The 11,650-nt window shown below is 50.9% G+C and overlaps 1 protein-coding gene across 9 annotated transcripts in view; it reads right to left on the reverse strand.

Annotated features, from left to right (window-relative positions):
* The window catches only part of Asator (tau-tubulin kinase asator), a 208,343-nt gene that overhangs the window by 100,671 nt on the left and 96,022 nt on the right, over nucleotides 1-11,650 (reverse strand). For 3 of the 9 annotated variants that reach the window (XM_069339383.1, XM_069339379.1, XM_069339386.1), the window contains exon 1: nucleotides 10,033-10,217. The exons of 3 other annotated variants lie outside the window; for them this stretch is intronic. In XM_069339383.1, coding sequence (XP_069195484.1) covers nucleotides 10,033-10,064 — 32 coding nt within the window. In that variant the 5' untranslated portion in view covers nucleotides 10,065-10,217. Of the gene's footprint in view, nucleotides 1-10,032; nucleotides 10,218-11,650 lie in introns of those variants that run through there. 3 more of the 9 variants (XM_069339378.1, XM_069339381.1, XM_069339382.1) reach the window with 2 other exon arrangements.

An 11,650-nucleotide genomic window follows, 5' to 3' on the forward strand; every position in this document is an offset into this window, starting at 1 on the left:
TTTTCTCCTGTCATACTGGTTTTAATAAGATTGAAACTGCCAAGAGGAAAAACCTCATTTCTGAAATTATATATATATATATATATATATATATATATATATATTATATATATATATATATATATATATATATATATATATATATATTAACCAAATTTGTAAGATGTTAACAAGGAGAGAGTGAGGCAGAACTTCCTTCTGTGAGAGCTCCTGCTTTCTTCCACTCACTGGTAATTCTAAAGTCCCTGTGAGTTAGCCCGGGGGGGCGCGGCTTGGTCCGATTCCGGTGGGCGGGGGCGACGAGGACGGGTAGGGGGGTGAGGGGAGGGAGAATAGCCACGTGCGTCTCCACCTGTTCAAGTCCCCCGCCCCTCTAACCCCCCCCCCCCCCCATCAGATCAGCCCCACCTCCCCCCACCATCACTGTCCTCTGCTCACATACCGTTTATAATCACCCGTATGGCAGTACTGACTCCCGGACGCAGGTTCGAATCCTCGTCACGGCCCTTGTGGATTTGTTCAACTGACTTGTGTCATTACCGCAAGCGACGGAAGGAGGAGGAGGTACTGTAGGTTGTGGTTGTAATGGTGGTGGTGGTGGGAGCCAAGTAGGTCACTGGTTGGGGTGGTGACACTGTGCCAGGTGTCCCTCCTGCTCCTGTGCTGGCCCCCGCCCCTGCTATTGTCACTCTTCTTTCTGTCCTTGTTACAGCGGCGCCTCTTGTCCTTGTACCTGCTGCTGCTGCTGCTGTTACCACTGCTCGTGCTGTTACAGCGGCGCCTCTTGTCCTTGTACCTGCTGCTGCTGCTGCTGCTGCTGTTACCACCGCTCGTGCTGTCACAGCGCCTCTTGCGCCTACCTCTGCTGCTACTGCTGCTACTGCAGTTGTTACTGCTTCTAGTGTAGTTGTTACTGCTTCTACAACAGTTGTTACTGCTTCTAGTGTAGTTGTTACTGCTTCTACAACAGTTGTTACTGCTTCTACAACAGTTGTTACTGCTTCTAGTGTTGTTGTTACTGCTTCTAGTGTAGTTGTTACTGCTTCTACAACAGTTGTTACTACTTCTAGTGTAGTTGTTACTGCTTCTAGTGTAGTTGTTACTGCTTCTAGTGTAGTTGTTACTGCTTCTAGTGTAGTTGTTACTGCTTTTGCTGCTGTTACAAATAATATTTCTGCTACTGTTCTTATTATAAATATTGTTCCTGCTGCTACTGTTACTGCCCCCTACTGTTGTTGTTACAGTTGTCATTATATTGTTCCTTCTGGAGTTGTAACGCTGCAGTTTCTTCTCTGCAAATGTTGTTGCTAATGTTCCTGTTGTTGTTGTTGTTGTTGCTCCTATTGTCCCCCCCCCCGACCGTCCAAGTGGTTGGGCACCATTCCTTCCCTCACCGTCCCATTCCAAAATCCTTATCCTGACCCCCCCCTTCCCAGTGCTATATAGTCGTAATGGCTTTACGCTTTTTCCGGATATTTCCCTTCCCTTCTGCTGCCGCTACTATATATATATATATATATATATATATATATATATATATATATATATATATATATATATATATATATATATATATATATGTGTGTGTGTGTGTGTGTGTGTGCATTATGTACGCTGGCCTACTTAATTATTACATATATACCTCTTGTGATTTACATATAATTATGGGTATGATATTCACATATTATTATGTGTAGGTTACTGACATATTATGTGTATGTTATTTAACAGTCTTTTAATATGTGCAAGAGTGTCATTATATGTTCTGTCTGGACCTTTAACCGTGAGGTACAACTGTGGCTCTTGCAGCCTCCGCCACATGTGTTGGATATATACCTTGGACGTTAATGATGCCGTGGGGGGGGGGAGGTGTGGGTGGGGGGGAAAGGGGGCGGACTGGGGGGGGGAAGGGGGGGGAGGGGGGGCGGACTGGGGGGAGGGGGGAAGGGAAAGACGTGTTATTATGCACTTGGTCACACACACACACACACACACACACACACACACACACACACATTTCACAGGGAGTTGGACTTGACGAATGGACTTTCTGCAAGATAGTTTAGCCTCGCGCTCTTGTTAAAACAATGAACTTTCCTGTTTAATATCTATATTACTATTAATGACACTTCTCCCCTGGAATACTTCACTGTATAGAGATGAAGAATTACTTTGGATTACTTTTAATAAAGTGATCAAGTTATGTGAGGAATTAGGTCGACGCATGGGTAATGAATTAGGTCGACGGTCGACGTATGGGTAATGAATCAGGTCGACGGTCGACGTATGGGTAATGAATCAGGTCGACGGTCGACGTATGGGTAATGAAGCAGGTCGACGCATGGTGATCAAACTATCTATATATGGTTGGCGAGTTAAGTAACGACCATGACGCGCGCGTGTGTGTGTGTGTGTGTGTGTGTGTGTGTGTGTGTGTGTGTGTGTGTGTGTGTGTGTGTGTGTGTGTGTGTGTGTGTGTCTGACTGACTGACGGCTGTCATCCATCCGTCAGCCAGGAGGTTATAGACAAATATAAACCTGCATGATGGTCATCCGCGTTACATTTCTAGCTTTTCAGGTCAACCATCTACACATCCGTACCACTCAGACTGGTCGACATAGCATCCAGCTGGTCGCCGTTCGAGCCCCAACCCGCCTTGGATGATCTAAGTGTTAGGGGGGTACCATTACTCCTACCCTCCCCCCCCACTGTCTTGGTATACCTACCACCTGATATATATATATATATAGTCATTTTGGCTTAGCACTTTCTCCTCATAGTTTCATTTTCTTTCTAAATAGGTGTGTGTTCACTCATTCACTCAACGGTACAACAGGGGCCCAACAGGCTGTAGTCTTTCACAAGGCAGATTAAAGCCTGTTGAACTAGCCTGTTGAACTAGCCTCTTCATCAGTCCTAACAGATAGCGGCAAGGGCGTCTCAAACAAACCACAAGCAACAGTGTCGACCACACCACCACCAGCCACAAACAACAGTGTCGACCACACCACCACCAGCCACATGCAACAATGTCGACCACACCACCACCAGCCACAAACAACAATGTCGACCACACCACCAGCCACAAACAACAATGTCGACCACACCACCAGCCACAAACAACAGTGTCGACCACACCACCAGCCACAAACAACAGTGTCGACCACACCACCAGCCACAAACAACAGTGTCGACCACACCACGAGCCACAAACAACAGTGTCGACCACACCACCACCAGCCACAAACAACAGTGTCGACCACACCACTACCTGCCACAAACAACAGTGTCGACCACACCACCACCAGCCACAAACAACAGTGTCGACCACCACCACCAGCCACAAACAACAGTGTCTACCACACCACCAGCCACAAACAACAGTGTCGACCACACCACCACCAGCCACAAACAACAGTGTCGACCACACCACCAGCCACAAACAACAGTGTCGACCACACCACCAGCCACAAACAACAGTGTCGACCACACCACCAGCCACAAACAACAGTGTCGACCACACCACCAGCCACAAACAACAGTGTCGACCACACCACCAGCCACAAGCAACAGTGTCGACCACACCACCAGCCACAAACAACAGTGTCGACCACACCACCAGCCACAAACAACAGTGTCGACCACACTACCAGCCACAAACAAGTGTCGACCACACCACCACCAGCCACAAACAACAGTGTCGACCACACCACCAGCCACAAACAACAGTGTCGACCACACCACCAGCCACAAACAACAGTGTCGACCACACCACCACCAGCTACAAGCAACAGTGTCGACCACACCACCACCAGCCACAAACAACAGTGTCGACCACACCACCACCAGCCACAAGCAACAGTGTCGACCACACCACCACCAGCCACAAACAACAGTGTCGACCACACCACCAGCCACAAACAACAGTGTCGACCACACCACCACCAGCCACAAGCAACAGTGTCGACCACACCACCACCAGCCACAAACAACAGTGTCGACCACACCACCAGCCACAAACAACAGTGTCGACCACACCACCAGCCACAAACAACAGTGTCTACCACACACCTCTACCTCTAATAATAAACAACCCTTACATTATCTCATTTAATGCTCCAGCACGGCGACAATTGTCTACAAGAGCTATACATAGTTGGGACACAAAGATAACAGTCAGGATAGTCTCTGAGGCTCCGATAACGTGGACACCACGTGTTCCTGTTTTGGTAGAACTCATTGACATAAATATTTGATCCAGATCGAGGTCAATGCCGTCGTATAAACACAATATTCATCTACTCTATGAGTTAGCTTTCATAATTTTAACTAGATTTCCCAACGAGAAGAGTCATCCAAATTGGCTAGGTCTCTGTAGTTAAGAAGCGCCCATAAGGCTTGTCTTAGTCTGTCTGCTATCCTTTGGCCAGAAGAGAGGCTTCACGATTAACTACTGTCCGAGTCGTCAGTGAGAGCAAAGGCGGTAACTCAAGCGAGGTTTTCATGGGAAATTTTAAATAAAATGAAATCAGTTCAATGGAGATCACTGTCGAAAATGGTGGAGCGAGGTTGTGTTCCAGACTGTGGAGGGCCCCCTACCCACCGGTGACTGTGGAGGGCCCTACCCACTGGAGACTGTGGAGGGCCCCTACCCACTGGAGACTGTGGAGGGCCCTACTCACTGGAGACTGTGGAGGGCCCCTACCCATTGGAGACTGTGGAGGGCCCCTACCCACTGGAGACTGGAGACTGTGGAGGGCCCTACCCACTGGAGACTGTGGAGGGCCCCTACCCATTGGAGACTGTGGAGGGTCCCTACCCACTGGAGACTGTGGAGGGCCCCTACCCACTGGAGACTGTGGAGGGCCCCTACCCACTGGAGACTGTGGAGGGCCCTACCCACCGGAGACTGTAGAGGCCCCTACCCACCGGAGACTGTGGAGGCCCCTACCCACCGGAGACTGTGGAGGGCTCTACCCACTGGAGACTGTGGAGGGCCCCTACCCACTGGAGACTGTGGAGGGCCCCTACCCACTGGAGACTGTGGAGGGCCCCTACCCACTGGAGACTGTGGAGGGCCCCTACCCACTGGAGACTGTGGAGGGCCCCTACCCACTGGAGACTGTGGAGGGCCCCTACCCACCGGAGACTGTAGAGGCCCCTACCCACTGGAGACTGTGGAGGGCCCCTACCCACTGGAGACTGTGGAGGGCCCCTACCCACTGGAGACTGTGGAGGGCCCCTACCCACCGGAGACTGTGGAGGGCCCCTACCCACTGGAGACTGTGGAGGGCCCCTACCCACTGGAGACTGTGGAGGGCCCCTACCCACTGGAGACTGTGGAGGGCCCTACCCACTGGAGACTGTGGAGGGCCCCTACCCACCGGAGACTGTAGAGGCCCCTACCCACCGGAGACTGTGGAGGCCCCTACCCACCGGAGACTGTGGAGGGCTCTACCCACTGGAGACTGTGGAGGGCCCCTACCCACTGGAGACTGTGGAGGGCCCCTACCCACTGGAGACTGTGGAGGGCCCCTACCCACAGGAGATTTGATATTATTATTCTGCTTTCATCCTGTGATACATGTGTGTGTGTATTAGGAAGACCTTTACCTCCTGTGATACATGTGTGTGTATTACCAAGACCTTTACCCTCCTGTGATACATGTGTGTGTATTAGGAAGACCTTTACCTCCTGTGATACATGTGTGTGTATTAGGAAGACCTTTACCCCCTGTGATACATGTGTGTGTATTAGGAAGACCTTTACCCCCTGTGATACATGTGTGTGTATTAGGAAGACCTTTACCTCCTGTGATACATGTGTGTGTATTACCAAGACCTTCACCTTTCCAGTAGAAAGGTCAAAGTTACGATGAGTTTCCATGACATTTACACCAACATAATGTAAACAAAACAATAAGAACAATATACCTAATTTTCTTCATTATTTAACCTTTACGAAATAATGCTATATTAACAAATGATAACAAAAATATGACGTAACAAATTACGCTTAAAAGGGATTGCTTGACCAGCACAGGAGCAAGGTCACACCGAGTGCAAGGTCTCCTAATACCTACGCAGGCGAGGAGTCACAATAACGTGGCTGACAGCCCTCCCTATTCTGAGTGACGCCCCTGGCTGCCTTCCCTATCCTGAGTGACGCCCCTGGCTGCCTTCCCTATCCTGAGTGACGCCCCTGGCTGCCTTCCCTATCCTGAGTGACGCTCCTGGCTGCCCTCCCTATCCTGAGTGACGCTCCTGGCTGCCTTCCCTATCCTGAGTGACGCTCCTGGCTGCCTTCCCTATCCTGAGTGACGCCCCTGGCTGCCTTCCCTATCCTGAGTGACGCCCCTGGCTGCCTTCCCTATCCTGAGTGACGCTCCTGGCTGCCTTCCCTATCCTGAGTGACGCTCCTGGCTGCCCTCCCTATCCTGAGTGACGCTCCTGGCTGCCTTCCCTATCCTGAGTGACGCCCCTGGCTGCCTTCCCTATCCTGAGTGACGCTCCTGGCTGCCTTCCCTATCCTGAGTGACGCCCCTGGCTGCCTTCCCTATCCTGAGTGACGCCCCTGGCTGCCTTCCCTATCCTGAGTGACGCTCCTGGCTGCCCTCCCTATCCTGAGTGACGCTCCTGGCTGCCTTCCCTATCCTGAGTGACGCTCCTGGCTGCCTTCCCTATCCTGAGTGACGCTCCTGGCTGCCCTCCCTATCCTGAGTGACGCTCCTGGCTGCCTTCCCTATCCTGAGTGACGCTCCTGGCTGCCTTCCCTATCCTGAGTGACGCTCCTGGCTGCCTTCCCTATCCTGAGTGACGCCCCTTGGCTGCCTTCCCTATCCTGAGTGACGCCCCTGGCTGCCTTCCCTATCCTGAGTGACGCTCCTGGCTGCCCTCCCTATCCTGAGTGACGCTCCTGGCTGCCTTCCCTATCCTGAGTGACGCTCCTGGCTGCCTTCCCTATCCTGAGTGACGCTCCTGGCTGCCTTCCCTATCCTGAGTGACGCCACTGGCTCCCCTCCCTATCCTGAGTGACGCCACTAGCTGCCCTCCCTATCCTGAGTGACGCCCCTGACAGCCCTCCCTATCCTGAGTGACGCCCCTGGCTGCCTTCCCTATCCTGAGTGACGCCACTAGCTGCCCTTCCTATCCTGAGTGACGCCCCTGACAGCCCTCCCTATCCTGAGTGACGCCCCTGACAGCCCTCCCTATCCTGAGTGACGCCCTTGACAGCCCTCCCTATCCTGAGTGACGCCCCTGGCTGCCCTCCCTATCCTGAGTGACGCCCCTGGCTGCCCTCCCTACTGTGTGTGTGGTTCCCATTCTTCTCTCACTTCAGACAACCACATGGATTTTATGGCTGTTGTTATTGTTGTGGAACTGTCATTGTTGTGTGTGTATTACGAAGGCATTTACACCCCCCCCCTCCAGGAGGGGGATGTACCCGGCGGTACTCGGGACACCACAAAACGTCAACGTTTTTGGATATATTAAACTCATATCTAGGTCTTAAGGTGTTACTACTGACTCCACAGGATACAGTGCCGCTACAAGCTGACGTACTCCTGAGGTAGGCATTCACTGCTAGGTGAACAGATGGATTAGGTGAAGGGGGGAAACGTGGCCCAACCATTTCCGTCTCGGGATTCGAACCCCACAGGGTTTCCTATTATGAGTCGTGAACGGTCCCAACTGTACTACCTAAACCGTGTTTGGATGACAGTTTGAAAAACATATATACCGGGAACATTGAAATAATAATAATAATAATAATAATAATAATAATAATAATAATAATAATAATTAAAAAAAATAATTAATACTAATAATAATTCATATCAGCATGGCGGACAAACCGCCAGGTGTCGTAGCAAATATTATATTCCCTATTTCCCCAATTTACCCTTTCCTACACACCTGTTACACCCCCCCCCCCCCCCCCATCCCGATGACAACGCCAGTGGTGTGAGCGTGACCGGACTCGATCCCCCACGCTCCCCGCCTCCTCCTCCCCGTGCGTATAGTACGTGTAATCATCAACAGGCCAACATTATGTGTGGCCCGGTACTTGGGAGCACGGGGGACTCCTCCTCTACACGCTACGGACCCACGTGCTCAACACGTTATCAATTATTGACACCTGTCACGGGCCGGCTATCGCAGCTCCCACACCTGTCGTGTCTCCAGCTGGGTGCTTGCAACCCCACCTGCAAGCACCCAGTTCACTACAGGCTGGTTGACTGTCATGTTTATTAACTACAGGCTGGTTGACGGTCATGTTCACTACAGGCTGGTTGACTGTCATGTTCACTACAGGCTGGTTGACTGTCATGTTCACTACAGGCTGGTTGACGGTCATGTTCACTACAGACTAGTTGACTGTCATGTTCACTACAAGCTGGTTGACTGTCATGTTCACTACAGACTGGTTGACGGTCATGTTCACTACAGACTGGTTGACGGTCATGTTCACTACAGACTGGTTGACGGTCATGTTCACTACAGACTGGTTGACGGTCATGTTCACTACAGGCTGGTTGACGGTCATGTTCACTTTAGCTGGTTGACTGTCATGTTCACTACAAGCTGGTTGACTGTCATGTTCACTACAGGCTGGTTGACTGTCATGTTCACTCTAGCTGGTTGACTGTTATGCTCACTATAGCTGGTTGACTGCCGTGTTCACTACAGGCTGGTTGACTGTCATGTTCACTACAGGCTGGTTGACGGTCATGTTCACTACAGGCTGGTTGACGGTCATGTTCACTATAGCTGGTTGACCGTCATGTTCACTACAGACTGGTTGACGGTCATGTTCACTATAGCTGGTTGACCGTCATGTTCATTACAGACTGGTTGACGGTCATGTTCACTCGCCGGTCCTGGCAAGACAAGATCCACTACACATGACAATATGTAGTGGATCTTGTCACTAATACATCCTACTAATAGAATATCCTCCTAATACATGCCACATGTAATAGTAGGATATTAGTATTAATATGCTACTAATACATGACGCATGTATTAGTAGGGTATTCACAGAGAAACACAGACGCAGGCAGAGTATCTCATGGCCCATGGTTCTCACGTCCCGGTGCCACCAGTGCCACCGCAGCGAGAGTGCCAGGGAGTGTGGCTGTAGCAGCGAGGGGCACACTAGAGCCACGAGTATGTGTGTGTGTCTGTGAGCCCCCCCCCCCACAGTAGGCGAGCACAGTACCACAGTAGCCCACCACACAGTACTGGGCCAGACACACTCACAGACACTCCACTAGCAGAACATCTCACGAGGCTTCCCTCATTCATCATTCATATATCGCTATAAACGTCGCCGGTACCAGCATTCATCTTGGGGACGCTTTCAAACAAACGCTTCAAAGCCGCCAAGAAATGGAGAGCGTTTTTTTTTAACTGTTTAGAAGTTACTTAAAACAATTTACAACAAGAGGAGAGAGAGAGGTTTGGCCGGCTTGTGGTTGGCCCAGATGCTGAATGGGTCAGGCAGTCACCGCTGTAGCCCTGTGGTCACACCGTCGCCACCTCATAGCCTGGTGGTCACACCGTCGCCACCTCATAGCCTGGTGGTCACACCGTCGCCACCTCATAGCCTGGTGGTCACACCGTCGCTATCTTGTAGCCTGGTGGTCACACCGTCGCCATCTCGTAGCCTGGCGACCACACCGTCGCCATCTCGTAGCCTGGCGACCACACCGTCGCCATCTCGTAGCCTGGCGACCACACCGTCGCCATCTCGTAGCCTGGCGACCACACCGTCGCCATCTCGTAGCCTGGCGACCACACCGTCGTCACCTCGTAGCCTGGCGACGGTGTGGTCGAGCAGGTGAGACAAGGTGTCCTAGACGCCGGCCAGGACGCTCTGTGTACTACCGTCTACATGTTCCACCACACGTCTCACTTCCCAGGTGGGCTTAGCGAGCCATTTCTGAGGCTGGATGCATTTCTCTTCACCCGGCTCGTGGCCATCTCCCGACAGATGTCTCAGCGCCGCTACAAGTGCCTGTACTCACCTTGTGGCAGCTGTCGCTCCCAAACTCGTCATTCCTGGCGTTGTGGCCGCAGCTGGTTGTAGCACTCTACTAAGCTCTCGAGGGACTAGCTGAGACACAACACTGGTACACTTCCACCAACACTGGCACCCACAATCAAGTGAAGCGGTTTCTGGCACAAGTTATCGGTCTAAGGCACCACCTCCCTTCTCACCACAAGCTTCAACGGACACTGGTATACCCTTGATACTACTCACCTACATCTTCACCCCCCCCCCCCCGCGACCCCCTGATCTCTCTCTCTCCACGACGACTTCCTTCCCCCGCCTCCCCCCCCCTCCCCTCCTTACTGTGCTGGGCCAGCACCAACCAGCTGGTGACCTGCATGGGCCGCCCACTCAGCATACAACTCAGCTATCTTTACTCCCTTCACACAAGCGTCAGCGCGCGGTATACAGTACTTCATGACTGTGTGTGTGTGTGTGTGTGTATATAAATTTTGCCCCGAGGGGCGAGTTTATCGGGCAGCGCCACTCATCTTGTGAGTGATTTGTGTGTGTATATGTTTACTGCTACTTGTATTCCAGGCGCTACACCACAAATGGTATCCCCGACACAGGGGGATAAAATGTTGTGTGAAATGTTTGGTTGGTGGCGGGCATGGCAGGGCAGTGACGAGTCTGCCCATGACACCAACCCAGGCCCCGGGGTATGGGGATGCCCCAACATAATCGAGGACACCACATGTGCTTCTGATATGTGTCGCCACCCCCTTTCCACCCCCCCTCCCCTCTTCCCCCCCCCCTATCACTGACACACTGCAGTAATAATTTACTTGCTCGCCTTTTGAGGCTTTGTGAGAGATTGCACTAATTACTGCAGGCATATTATACTGTTTAAGCTATCTGGCTAACCCATTTTCAGTGTAGATTTCCACATTTTCCGCAAAAAATAAACAATAATATATATATATATATATATATATATATATATATATATATATATATATATATATATATATATATAAGTAACATATTGAAGAAGTCAATCGATTTGGAGACTATAATGTTTACCTCCACTGTGGTACAGTAATGTGTTTGCTTCCACTGGTACATTAATTTAAGACAAAAAGATATTTTAAGAAACGACTCTCCGAGGAGCATCTTCAAGGGGAGTGACTGGTTTTGTACCTTGCTCAGCCTGGCCTTAGTGTCTGACTCTAACACACGCTCCCAACACCTTCCCCGTCACTGGCTCGCCCCTTCCACAATCAACCTCAACCCTAAACACTCAGATATCAAAGTAGTGTCACAGAAAGTACGTAGAGTGTGTGTGTGTGTGTGTGTGTGTGTGTGTGTGTGTGTGTGTGTGTGTGTGTGTGTGTGACAGACATAAAATGTGACAGGTAGTGTGAACAACACGTAAGGCGCAGGTAATTAGGGTGTATGGCAGGTATTCTGACAATTAGGGTGTGTTGCCAATGGCGAAGTTGGGGTATACGTCAAACTGGGCATTGGGACACATAAGGTGTATGGTAAGGTGGAGCATGTAGAGTAGATGGCAGGTAAGTTGTGAGACAAGTAGGCTAAATAACAGGTAGAACATGGCATAGAACAATCAGATTCTGTAGGGTAAGGGA

The sequence above is a fragment of the Procambarus clarkii genome, chromosome 41, assembly GCF_040958095.1.
Source record: "Procambarus clarkii isolate CNS0578487 chromosome 41, FALCON_Pclarkii_2.0, whole genome shotgun sequence".
Taxonomy (NCBI): Eukaryota; Metazoa; Arthropoda; class Malacostraca; order Decapoda; family Cambaridae; genus Procambarus; species Procambarus clarkii.